This window comes from Pholcus phalangioides, unplaced genomic scaffold, assembly GCF_987345545.1.
Source record: "Pholcus phalangioides strain wild (caught in Gottingen) unplaced genomic scaffold, Ppha-v1.0 ptg000009l_1, whole genome shotgun sequence".
In the NCBI taxonomy this organism is placed as follows: Eukaryota; Metazoa; Arthropoda; class Arachnida; order Araneae; family Pholcidae; genus Pholcus; species Pholcus phalangioides.
Window position 1 is genome coordinate 47,668,686 of NW_028301602.1, and position 14,331 is coordinate 47,683,016.

Sequence of the window (14,331 nt, forward strand, 5' to 3'; positions counted from 1 at the left end):
AAAACCATTTCCATCCACCTCAACTTTCTGTTTAAATGATCCTTTAGTCCATACCTTCACCACCCTAATTCCAGATAATAGTATGGGCTTACTTGTCAATTCTGGAAGCCAAAAGCTTGTCTGTATACACACTCACACAAAAGGCACACTACACCGCCCGTGTCGACGAGTGCACAAACTGCCAAGTTCTATAGTTTTATCTGTTTAATAGGAGTCTTTCCGACCTCAGTACTGTCACATAACGATATTCCTATGTGAGTATCTGTTTCCTCTCTCTCCTTATCTGCATTGAAAGGCGTTGCAATTGTTCTTGTTGGATAATTCAGGACATCTGAACTTCAAATGGCCAACATTACAGCATTGGTAACATCTTACTTGACTGTCTCTCATATTTCTCAGTTCGTATGTTTCTAGACGTCTATCTTCATCTTTGTTACTGTCAAACTTGTCCAGGAAATCTCAGAAAGTTGGCTTTTGGAATTTTCGCCAATCCCACTCACCAGCATACAATGTTTGGACAAGCCTCTTAACACTTTTGTAATCTAGCTTTTCTGATAGCTTACTGGGAGAGACAAAATTACTTCCCTCGTCCAAATGATGGTTTCGGAAATCCACTGGGCTTCTCTTCTTAATTTGATCCATGATGACTAAATCCCTTAGCTCAGTGTTTCCCAAAGTGAGCGATGGAGTGGTCCAAGGGGGTCCAAGAACCTACGGATTTAACATGGGATCCTATGGATTTACTTGAGTTGGGGGCGATGAGAGAAAAAAATTTCTGAAGAAGGGGCGATGGAACAAAAAGTTTGGGAAATTATGCCTTAACTGATCGAATGTTATTTTTAGAGTTGATGTCCAGCCATCAAAATAAATGCACATAATTTGTTATGAAAGTCTTGCCACATACTTGCCTGCTTCTTCTGATAGGAGACAGAAATCTAACAAACTTTTTCACCATCAATTTAAATCTTTGCATCTACAGTTCTCTTACAAGATCATAATTCTTCACACTTTCTTTGGGTACCTGCGCAATCAGTTTATTTATTTCATAAGGTAGTAGCCCTTGAAAGTGAGTGACTCATTCCTCCTTTGGTAGTGATGCACGATGGGCATGTCCTCCAAAGAGCACAGGTAGAGACTTATATATCATCACTTACATCAAACCTCTGAATCAGATTTTGGTACTCTGCTTGGACTTTTAATGTTTTCAAACTGGGTCTGCACATTTAATCAGAATTCTACCTCAATTTTCAGTTTCTCAATTTCTAGTCTCATACGTTGCTGTTCTCATAGTGTGTTTTCTTCACTGCTCTTCCAGTGTCATTCCATCTCTCCTCTGCTGCACTTCCAGTGCCATTCCATCTCTCCTCTGCTGCACTTCCAGTGCCATTGCATCTTTCCTCTCTCTCTGTCTCTGCTGCTCCTTTCTATCCCCTATGATAGTGTTCAGCAACTCGTTGCAAAATTCCTCATTCTTATTATTCATTACTCATACATTATTCTTTGCTTTCAAAAATGTCTTTCTTGAGAGAAGTGTTTAATCCCAATTCACTCGCGAGCACCTTCAAGTCTCTTCTTTTACACCCTTTGCCAAGTAAGACGTAGCGACCTTGTGCAAAATGCTCCATTCATACAAGATATATACGGATGAATTATAAAATAAATAATAAATATATAATCACAATGCTATCAGAAACATCTCTATAAGAAGCTCAAATCAATTATACATAAATGACACTGCAATGAACTTTCCATCAAAAACACATTTTTCTTTTCAAGCAAGAAACACTTGTCATGAACGTGAACTTTTCGAGTCTGGACAACCCGCTATTGCAGCGTTGGGTGAAGACGAAATGAAATCTTCAGTACAGTCTCATGAAAAGAAGAAACCACAAACAAAATCTTCATTTACAATCCTGAGAAGACAAAACCACTAGGCAAACCCTTGAGCCAGTGTGACTCCCTCAAAGACGAAATTCGAATCAGGCTGATTCACTATTGTTGACTTGCCATCCTGGAACCTCAGAGCCTGGGTGGCTCACATGGAGACTAAACTGGAATTGGGACGATTTGCTAACCAAATTCAAATCGAGCCGATTCACCATTGCATCCAAATTTGACAAATTCAAATTCAATGTACAGAGAAAAACAAGTCATCAATTTCCTAAACATTTATTACATGCAGAAACATATAAAATACAAGATGTGTTACACTGACAGACATAGAAAAAATGTGGTGTTTTGTGTCATATCTCAGACAACTATTCGTTGCCATCCTTCTATATCTTAATTTTATTCATTCCCATGTGTGCCACAGCGCCATCTACTGATCAAAAGAAAAAGTTATAACTAAAAATCCCACATAAATGCAATGTTTTTATGTTTTTTTAGCAGCACACAATGCCTAGTCATCATTTCAGAAACATAATATTAGTGGGCATGGCTTCAACTTGTTGCTCCATACGTTGAAAAGTGGTTCTTGCATCACCCGAATCAGATTTTTTTAGATTACCAAAGAGGATTTCAGTATTTTTTATTTTGAACTGTTTTTTTTACTCTTTCAACATTTTCACAGTTTCAATATGTCTTTTTTTATTGCTGTTTAATCATTATTTAATTCCACCAGTACCTTATGTTTCTCCCTGTTAAATTCTGTTAGTCCTACCAAAAAATGTTTTTCATCTTCTTAATGGGTTCTGCTAAGTTAGGTTAAAACTAAGATTGGGCATTATTTTTGAGTTGAAATTTTTCCCAGGATTTTGCTACCCAATATACAGACTATAAACTATGCAAAAAATACTTCATACATATTAAACATGTCCAAGTTAATTTTATCAGTTTTCTATTGATATTTTGCCAGAAACAAGTAATTTAGCAATTATACAGCCTGCATAAATAACTCGAGTCAAAATAATAATGCAGGGCTCCCACTCAAAAAATTAGAAAAAGTAGGAAAAAGCAGGACTAAGAAGTAGGATGGTGAGGGTAACACCCCCCCCCCCCCAGACAACATAATCATAGCATAACAAAAAAAAAATCCTATTTGAATTTAAATCAGTGCACTTTAGCAACCACAAATAATTCTTTTCTGTTTTCCACCCAATATAAATAACTTTTTTTTTTGGAGTCTTCCACAGTCCAATCTCTCAACTCACTTCAACAATGCACAGCAAATTATGAAGGCATGTAAGATTTTTTAAAATGCCGCTCCTTCAAGACCGCTTTCAAAAGCACAGTGCAAAATGTGTAAATTACAAGTTCCGATGTAAATAAGTCAAGGTAAACCAGATGGTTTTACTGCATTGCCATCCCTTTTTTAAAGGGATTTGTTTACATTTTACTGTTCAAACCAGGGTAATCGTTCTTGAAAAATGAATCACTTTCATTTCTATCTCTTTGCTGAATATTGTATACATTGTTTATGTCTCTGCACATGCCCTAAAAATACAAAAGACAATGGAATGCTATTGGGTAGCATCAGAATTTCCAAACCTAGAGTAGGCCTATGTATCCTGTATGTAATGCAATTTGTTGTTTCACCTATACACGGGCACATAATTTTGAATGATAACTCCTAGTTACTGTCCAAGACAATAAAAAGTAAATACAAAATCATTTTTTCCATCCACACAGAAGTTTTTAATGACTACTTTACTTGTTGAACCCTCAAACTAAGCAACAGAAAAATTAATAAACCAAATGGTCCACATAAAACCGCAAATAACCTTGAAAATGACACAATTTCTGCTTTGGCAGAATCATTGTGATCTACAGCATTTGTACTATTTGGCATTATACCGATGATACCCCACTCAATTAAAACCAATTAAACAATTTGTAGATAGGATTTGGTAAGAAAGTAGGACAAAAGTAGGACTTTTTTACCAAAAAGTAGGAAGAATAAGACAAGTGGGAGCCCTGAATAATGCCCACAAGCTGAAAAATTTTTATGCCTCTGTACATATTTCTTGATCCATAGGCTGTGCAAACAATTGCTGTTTATAAGAATTGTTGTCTTTTAATGTTTATAGAAACAGGAGTATGGCCTATATCTCATCACACTGCAGCTCAAATTTGCCTGGGTGTGATGAATCATTGTTCAAAAATAAAACTGTTTTACACTGGGAACTTTTTATATTGTAATTTTTTTTTTTCTGTAAAAAAATTATTGAAAAACCATTCATCTTAATTGCTCCATGCAATTAAAAGCATTAACTTTGATTGTTTCTGTCAACCCCGATCTTTTTTTTCCAGCACTCCCTCCCAGAGAAAAATGGTTTACACCCACTCCAGGGGACAAATTTTCATTACAGTAGTTACCCATTATAATTCTGGGGCTGCCTACATATAGTCCCTTTCATTCTTCAAAAAAAATAGAGCAAGCAAACTTGGAGAAAAGAAAAGAATTTGGAGTAAATTCCGAAAGACCACAAATTATCAACCATAATTTTAAGTAAAAAAAAGTTGTATTAATACACTCCTGAATATGCATAGCTGTCAACTTTTGAAAATGAAAATTCGGGAGATTTTCACGTGAACCCGTATTTTATGCTAAAACCACTCCCTAATAAATAGGAAAGGGATTTTTCTAAATAAAATAGGGATTTTTCACACATAAAAGTTAAAGCATTGGGGAATAAAATCCCTACGTAAAAAACAAGTGAAATTATGTTTTTTTTTACATTTCACATGAGTGATGATGGCAATCTTTCCATCACCGATGTTTATGTCTGTAACACAACTTGTACAAAAAGGAAAAGTCGGCCCTCTTCTGGAACATTTGATGAAAGGAAATTCATCGGAATAAGTATCTTTAAAATTGATTAAATATGTTTTTGCTTATCAGTATTCATGTTTTGTTATATTGCACGTACGTAACTTCAACAAAAGAAAGTTTGACCGTATGTGCATCACTATAATCTTCAATTATTATCCAGGACTATAGGCTGCTCAGCCATTTCCCTGCACGATAAAACAAACAACTTTCTTGTTACCATCAGAGGGTTTGTAAAATGGGGAATTTCCCCATTTATGACGTTTGACGTCATTTCGAAAGGAGAAAAAAAAAAGGCTTCATGCCCCACAAGAAATTCCTTAGGGATTGTTTTCATAAGTGGGGATTTTTTAAATGAAGTAGAGAATTTTTAGGGACAATTAGGGATTTTTGTGATTTCCATAAAAATATGGGAGATTTAAGAACTCTTCGGGAGGTCGAGGGATGAAGCTAAAATTTGGGAGATTCCCGGAAAATTTGGGAGACTTGCCAGCTATGAATATGCCTTGCCTATCTCAATCAATTTAACATAACAGAATTTTACCTTTTCTTCATCACTTGATCCAAATATGTTGGAAATCAGATCTCCATATTCTCTCCTTAAAAAAGAATAATTAAGATATCATTATAAAAACCCTTTTAAAAATATACATGTTCTTCAAACTAAAATGCATGAAGAGTTGTTAAAATACAGTAGCATCATCAATAGTTGGCCTCTCGAGAGGGAAGAGCTTAGGCAATTTTGTTTATTGCTCTGTTGATACTGTAGCCTCTTTGTTACATTGCGTACATAGGAAGATGAAGAGAAAATGTGATAAAACTAATGACTTTAGGTTCTGATTTTTGATTTTCAACAGCGGTTCTGATAAACAGCACAAAATATTTGAATGTGTATTATAACAAGACTGAGTGTTACAAGGGGCTACTACAGTTGTTCAGTAAAATGTGGGGGGACTGCCTCTTCTTCCCACCACCAACCCTGACGTTTTCTTTACATGAATGTACCCCAATTTTCTCAACCATTGGCAACATTTTCAGCGACAACTGACGATTTCCCATTTCCTTGCACGTGTCCATTAGAGCAAACAACAGCACCCATTGCAAGTAACTTTGAATCCAAATGGATAACACAACAGCTGCTAGGAATAACAGATTCTGACCCACATTATGTTACCTGAGTTTGCATGGCATTTTTTAAAATTTATTTGTGTATGAATAAAAGGATGCATGATGAAAGGATTGTTACTTACTTCTTACCTCCCCTTTCCTTCTGCTCATGATCTGAAAAATATAATTACATGATCAAAATAGATATAGATAAGCAATAATCAAAAATCTATATGCAATTTTTTTGTATTTAAAAAATGCACAGTATGGGATTATCATGATTTCAACACATCATCTGCTTCGACTAACATGATTTTTTGCATATAATTCAGATTATGAATTCAGGGCTCCCACTCAAAAAATGAGAAAAAGTAGGAAAATGCAGGACTAAAAATTAGGATGGGGGAGCGTAACCCCCTTAGACAACATAATCATAGCATAATGGAAAAGAATCCCTAAAAAAAATTTAATAACTAAAAAATTTTTTTTTAATTTTGAATTAACTTTTTTTCCCCCTAGCACTATTTCAGTCAAGCCAAAACAAAATGACAAATGACTTGGTTACAAAACCAATTTTTGGCCAAAACAGCACACTAGCAACCACAGATAATTCTTTGCTGTCTCTCCTCATATATATTACATTCTTTTTTGGAGTCCTCCAAAGTGACGAGCTTGTCAACTCTCTTCGACAAGGCACGGCAAATTTTGAAGACATGCATTTTTGAAGAATGATGCACCTTCGAGATCACTTTCGAAAGCACAATGCAAAAAATGTGTAAATTACAAGATCCAACGTATATAAGACAAGGTGAACCAGATAGTTTTACTGTGTTGCTCATCATTTTTTAAATTTTTCTGCTTTGTTCACATTTCACTGTTCAATGCCAGTGTAATCATTTTTGACAAATGAAGCACTTCCGTTTCTAGCTCTTTGCTGTTATAATATAAATATTGTTTATGCCTGTTCATGCCTTAAAAATACAGAAGACAACTGAATGCTATTGGGTAGCGTCAGAATCACCAAACCTAGAATAGGCCTATGTATCCAACTGCTTTGAAATGCAAACTGTTGTTTCACCTACTTGCACCATAATTTTGAATGATGAAAGTTACTGTCCAAGACCACGAAATAATAAATACAAAATTATTTTTCTATCCAGACAGAAATTTTTAATGACTACTATACTTGTTGAACCCTCAAACTAAGCAAATGAAAAATTAATCAACCGAATGGTCCCCTCCCCCTAAATAACCTTAAAAATGATACAATTTCTGCTTTGGTAGAATCATTAATTGCATTCTCCAACATTTGTAATATTTGGCAATATATCAATAATTTCCTGCTCAATTAAAATCAATTACACAAATTTTATCGATAGGATTTGGTAAAAAAGTAGGAAAAGTAGGACAAAACCGAGAAAGTAGGACAAAAGTAGGACATTTTACCAAAAAGTAGGAAAAGTAGGACAAGTGGGAGCCCTGTGAATTCCAAAAACATCTGAAATTTTTAGTCCACATTTTCTTGTTGCTGACCGACCATTGTCTATCATCTGTCGCTTTTTTCTGAGCAGTTGGGATATAAATAAACTTATTATTCGCGAATGGGAATGGCATATGCAGATTAAACATGGTTCATACTCTTTCTAAGAAAAAATATTCAAGCACTATTCAAGGTAAAATTTAAAAATTCAAGAACACTTTTCACAAATGCATATTTTTCACATGAACAATAGGCACATATTTAATTCTGATTGAAACTTTCAGATATTACATTTCTACATATTTTATTTCATATCATCTGTAATGTACATCATACAGCAAATTCATTGCATACTTATACATCTTCAAATTTTCACGTCAACATTGGAACATTAAAAAAAATTTCAGACAAACAAGGTGCAAGTTTTTATCATAGAAAAAAAAGCCTACTGTGTAAATCATTACGACATCACTGAGATTTATGACAAATTTCTCCCATGGGAAAAGTTTCCACTACAAACCAATAAAAAATACAAACTACTCTAATTTCTTGCTGATAATTCAAGAATTATAAATTAAAAAACACTGAGTATTTATAATAATCCACGTTCTAATCAGGGTTGGCAGGTTTTTGACACATGGCAGTTTTTGATGGTTATGTCAAGTCAAAAACCCCCCCCATAAAAAACCTTTTTCAAAAACTGTCAAAAACCTCACATATTGCTTTTCAATATAAAAATTCCCATTGGAAATGCACACATTAATTGCATGTAATGTTTAAAGTGACTATGTTATACAAAGAATAAATATTTAATATGATTCTAGAATAATTGTCTACTCTCTACAAAATTATTTTGCACAATATATATATATATTTTTTTTTTCTTATAAAATATACAATTTGAATAAAGCATAGCATAAACACGAAAGGGGAAAACTATGGAATGATTTGACATTCTCTGATTCTTGACCTTCCAAAATTTCTTCAACTGCTTATATATGTGTGCATTGATATAAACCATCTGCAGGGCTCAGGCTCACTCAAAAAATGAGAAAAAGTAGGAAAACGCAGGACTGAAAAGTAGGATGGGGGAGGGTAACCCCCTTAGACAACATAATCATAGAATAATGGGGAAAAATCCCTAAAAAAAATTTTTTTTAATTATTTTATTAAAAAAATTAATTTTGAACTAACTTTTTTTTTCAAAGCACTATTTCAGTTTCCTATAAGATTGACTCAAGCCAAAGCAAAATAACAAATGGCTTGGTTACAAAACCAATTTTCAGCCAAAACAGTGCACTAGCAACCACAGATAATTCTTTGCTGTCTCTCCTCATATATATTACATTCTTTTTTGGAGTCTTTCAAAGTGCAGGGCTTGTCAACTCTCTTCGAAAATGCACAGTAAATTTTGAAGACATACGTTTTTTTTTAAGAATGACGCTCCTTCGAGACCACTTTCAAAAGCAGAGTGCAAAATGTGTAGATTACAAGATCCTATGTAAATAAGGCAAGGTGAACCAGGTAGTTTTATTGCATTGTCTATCATTTTTTAAAGGGATTTGTTCACATTTTACTGTTCAATGCCAGTGTAATCATTTTTGACAAATGAAGCACTTCCATTTCTAGCTCTTTGCTGAGCATTGTAAATATTGTTTATGCCTCTTCATGCCTTAAAAATAGAGAAGACAACTGAATGCTATTGGGAGCATCAGAATCATGAAACTTAGAATAGGCCCATTCACACTATAATTTTGAATGATGAATGTTAGTTACTGTCCAAGATCATGAAGTAATAAATACAAAATTATTTTGCCATCCAGACAGAAGTTTTTAATGACTACTATACTTGTTGAACCCTCAAACTAAGCAAATGAAAAATTAATCAACCGAATGGTCCCCTCCCACTAAATAACCTTAAAAATGATAAAATTTCTGCTTTGGCAGAATCATTAATTGCATTCTCCAACATTTGTAATATTTGGCAATATATCAATGATTTCCTGCTCAATTAAAATCAATTACACAAATTTTGTCGATAGGATTTGGTAAAAAAGTAGGACAAAAGTAGGACATTTTACCAGAAAGTAGGAAAAGTAGGACAAGTGGGAGCCCTGCATCTGCTATACTCGTTTTACAGCAGATAAGATATATATGTATGGTGATTTCTGTTATTAAAGTATCTAGATAACCACTGATACTCAAAACGATACTCTTGTTGTGCATAACATTGAAATATATCTAGCGATCAAAATACTAAATTGTAGGACTAAAATGTCATTTAATTTGGCAATGCTAGCTTGTATATGTCAAACTTGGTTTATTCTTACTTTTGCACTATTATATGATACATTTACTAGCATTTATAATGCAATGGTTTTCCAATCGAAGCTGTATTCAAACGTGCAAAACAAATGCTTTGAGTATCAAGTCTTGTCAGCTCTGCTTTGGTTGAAAATACTCTTTAAAGCTCTGTGAATTTATACACCCTGATCTAAAAAATTTTTAGGTGAAAATAAATTAGTTTAATTAGTTCATTAACGGATGCTGCATGAGAATTTTTATATGGAATAAAATTTTGGGCAGATCACAAAATTTAAAATACCAAAATTGGTATTTTTACTCAGTAATTATAATTTTGAATATAAAACCCTTTAATCTAAATAAAAGTAAGTATTTTGTTATTTAACATATCTATCAAGTTAACAAAAAACTATTTGACATCATTGACAGTAAGATTTTGATAGTTTTAATACCGAGTTAGTTTCTGGGGTCAAAAACCTAACCCTGATGCCCTATTATACATATTTTGAATAAGCAGCTCTATTCCACTTAGCAAATTGAACATAGGTAATGAGTAGCTTAGATAAATAAACCATAAAATTATATTTTATATGTTCTATACTCTTATGTTGTGTTTTAATTATCGTAATAAATTAATGTTTAAAAATAAAACGTTGTAATATGCCAAAAAGTAAGTTTTTCATCATGTTGTACACCTATTGTGTTCAAAACATTATCAAAAGGCATTCATTTAGGTTTTTGACAGTTTTCGAAGCTTGTCATGTCAAAAACCCAACCCTGGTTCTAATACATTTCTTCGAATGATTTATAGGCCACTGCATATTATCTACAGCTTCTCCTCCCCCAGGTTGTTTATATTGATTTGTACGAATGGTTTTTTTATACATTGTAGTGCCCATATAATTTCTGCATTTACAACTTCATTTTTCAATAAATGACCTCCAATGAAACGTTTATTTTGTTTTCAAGTGTCACTTTCAGGTTTGATGGAATCATTCGTTGCAGGAAGTTTTTTCAGCAATAAATTTGAAGACGATTGCCCGATTTTCACAAAATCGTAATAATGATTTACACTTTCTATACAGGATTTCAGCATCAAGCTTCTATTACTGGAGGGAGCATGGAGCTGTAGTGAAGGCAGCAACATTGAATGCAAGGCAATCATGTGATGCACTGAATATCCGTGCCCGTTGCACTTTGACTTTAACTTGATTAATTTGATTCTTCGATTTACATAATTTCCTTGCACTATATGTAATCTTTGGCATATCAATAAATTTCGGCAGTGCTTACATTGCTTCTTGCGACAGAGCTTGGGTGTCTCACGGTTTGTCCAGTTTTATTACTAGTGATTACTTAACAAGGTTACACTGTATATATTTTATTCTGTGAAGACGACATTCATAATGCAAAATGCATTAGAAGTTTTGTATTTTTCTTGTATTTGCCTTATTTGTTGGTGATTCTCTAAGGGAGAAGTAAACACTTTGATTTTGCAAGAATAGTAATTTTTTAATTTTCAGAGAATTTCAGTTTAGATCCCTATTTTCAATTCAGTACTATAATCTTGCTTATTCACAAAAGGAAATTGTAATAGTTCAAGTGGATGTGTTATAAATGGGTATCTATATTATATAATAATATTACATAATATAGATATAATTATATTAATATAAATATCACTGGATATCAAAAAAATATAATTGATTTTGTGTCTGTGTGTGTATGTTCTATAGAAATCAACAATTCGAAATCGATCACCACCACAAATTTTGCATATATACCAAACAGGACCCGACTTGTTCGATAGGCTACTTCAAAAGTTTGTCAAAGCTGGGCAACAATGGTTCCTGAACCTCAACAATCACTTTTGGAATGTTTACTGTGGTCCCTAGCAATGCGTTTCGGACATGCATGTACCTTTACAATGGTTTTTGCCACTTCTTTAACACTGCCAGTATTGGCCTATGTATAATAGTTCATTCCTTCATAATGGTTTGTCACTTTTTCAATCCTCCCAATAACTGAAGAAAACCTGGGCAGCACTGGGAATTATAGCTAATACACAATAATTTTGAATGATGAATGTTAGTTACTATTCAAGACCATGAAGTAGTAAATACAAAAGTATTTTATATATATATAACCTGAAAAACAATATAATTTTTTCAGAATCACAATTGCAATCTAGTACACTATTTGGCAATATATATTGATGATTCCCTCTTCAATTAAAATCAATTACATCAGGAATTTTGTTGATAGGATTTGGTAAAAAAGTAGGAATAGTAGGACAAAACTAGAAAGCAAGATAAAACCTAGAAAGCAAGACAAAACCTAGAAAGTAGGACAAAAGTAGGAGCCCTGCTTCTATTGTAAATTTAGAAATTGTAGAAATGTTCCGTTTTAAAAATAAGCTCCTCAAATGTAGGCTCATAAACATGGTCAATTTCAATATTCTCAATAACCAAGTAAATTTAAAGAAATGTTTCATTCATATTTCTATATAAATGTTATTGGTAATATATGTGACTGCTTTATTGTCTGAGGCTTTCATGGCCAGCATTCAATGTCTTGAAACGGTTTCCGGGCTATTAGGAAATGGTCTAATAGACTGGAAAATGTTTCAAGTCATATGTGACTGCTGTTACAGAACTACAGAATTTGAGTTGAAAAATTACAGAATAAGTTTTGCGCCAAACTCAATTTATTACATTTTTGGGGAAAACCATCAATAAAAATTTCGAAATAAAACACAACTAACAAATGAACGTGTAAATACATTCTTTTCAGAACCTAAACTTGAGCCAACAGAAAAACTATGCAAAATAACAGTATAAACTATGCTAAATAACAGTATAAACTATGCAAAATAACAGTATAAACTATGCTAAATAACAGTATAAACTATGCTAAATAACAGTATAAACTATGCTAAATAACAGTATAAACTATGCTAAATAACAGTATAAACTATGCTAAATAACAGTATAAACTATGCTAAATAACAGTATAAACTATGCTAAATAACAGTATAAACTATGCGAAATAACAGTATAAACTACTAAACCTGATTCATCTTCATTTTCTTCTTTTTCTCTGAAAGTAGAACAGAAAACTTTCAGAATGACTCTTCAAAAATTATATATTTGATCTTAATTTCAGAAAACCATCCATATTCAAAAAACCAAAATAATTTTTTTGTGTGCATATTATTTCTAAATTGCCCAAATGACTTTTTGTATGCAGAGGGAAAAAAATTTTCCACTTTATTGCACTGTAAACCATCAGATATCGTAATTGGCAACATAAATGGTTTATGATGGGAGCAGTGTAAAAGTTAAGAATACATATGGGGATTAGTGGGAAAATTGAAGAATTTTTATGCACACATTCTACCTACTGAAATCGAAAACATTATATGTATTAATCAAGGAAAAATATTCTCTTGATTCAAAGATGAAGTTTGGAAAGACTAGTTTTCTGTCCCCCCCACCCAAGAATGATATGTAGACCTATTGTTTTCTAAGAAATGTTTTCCAGCACTTTGCATGTGCTATAGTTGAAGATCATGGTCATGGTTTGGTCTTTTCTAGTGTTAAAATTACAAGATACCCTTACTGAAAAATGTGAAAGCTTCTGTGACAGATGCATTAAAAAGATTGGAAGCTATAGCAGCCAAAAATAATGAAAAAATTTCAGCTCTTTTGCAGAAAAAGTCTAAATTTAGTCATTTGTGAGCTAACTTTGTGATTTATGTAAAATAAAACAAGCAAATTTCCACAGACTATCAGTTTCCCTTATTAAATTTATAGTCCCTTATTTTAGCTTTTTTTTTTTTACACAGATCTACAAAAATATTTGCTCATATTTGAAATTGGTCCAGTCCTCTTCGTTTCATATATGACAGATTTTACCATAAAAAAGTAAAATATTAAACTAAAACAATTGAATTTTCACTTAAATTAAATTGATACAGGTAAGAAAAGTCTGTTTTGCAAAGTATAGACATGCTCAAACTTTTAACTGAAATTTGTAAATCACCCATCTCATTTTTTTTAATGAAATGAGGTAGAAAATAAATGTTAATTACATAGTAGAGTATTGTCGAATTATTAGGAATTACAATCAAGAAGGGCATTGTTACATTAAACATCGTCACCAGTCATCCAAAAGCCTGGTACCCTCTCATAGCAGTTTTTTATGGAGAAATTTTAAAAACAAAAGTCTGATTTCTCTCATGTTAGGAACTACAATTTTGTATTATACAGAAGTTTGAAGTTAACATGTTCATGTTAAACAAAGTGTATTACTATTACTTCCAAAGTATTACTATTACTTCCAAAGTATTACTATTACTTCCAAAGTATTACTATTACTTCCAAAGTATTACTATTACTTCCAAAGTATTACTATTACTTCCAAAGTATTACTATTACTTCCAAAGTATTACTATTACTTCCAAAGTATTACTATTACTTCCAAAGTATTACTATTACTTCCAAAGTATTACTATTACTTCCAAAGTATTACTATTACTTCCAAAAATTTAACTATTGTGACAAAAATATAATTTGTATCGAGCAACTTAACAAGGTTTGTTTATATAAGAAACATATTTTATTGATCTGTGTTCAGGTATACTGGTAAGGTGATCTAACAAAGTGCA

At 32.7% G+C, this 14,331-nt stretch overlaps 1 protein-coding gene across 1 annotated transcript in view; it reads right to left on the bottom strand.

The window, feature by feature from the left end:
* LOC149083223 (uncharacterized) overlaps positions 1-14,331 on the bottom strand; it is a 59,441-nt gene that overhangs the window by 33,209 nt on the left and 11,901 nt on the right. Inside the window, exons 5-7 of the mRNA XM_089236420.1 lie at positions 12,733-12,761; positions 6,022-6,052; positions 5,316-5,370 (exon numbers count right to left, since the gene is read on the bottom strand). Of these exons, the coding sequence (XP_089092546.1) occupies positions 5,316-5,370; positions 6,022-6,052; positions 12,733-12,761 (115 nt within the window). The remainder of the gene's footprint in view (positions 1-5,315; positions 5,371-6,021; positions 6,053-12,732; positions 12,762-14,331) is intronic.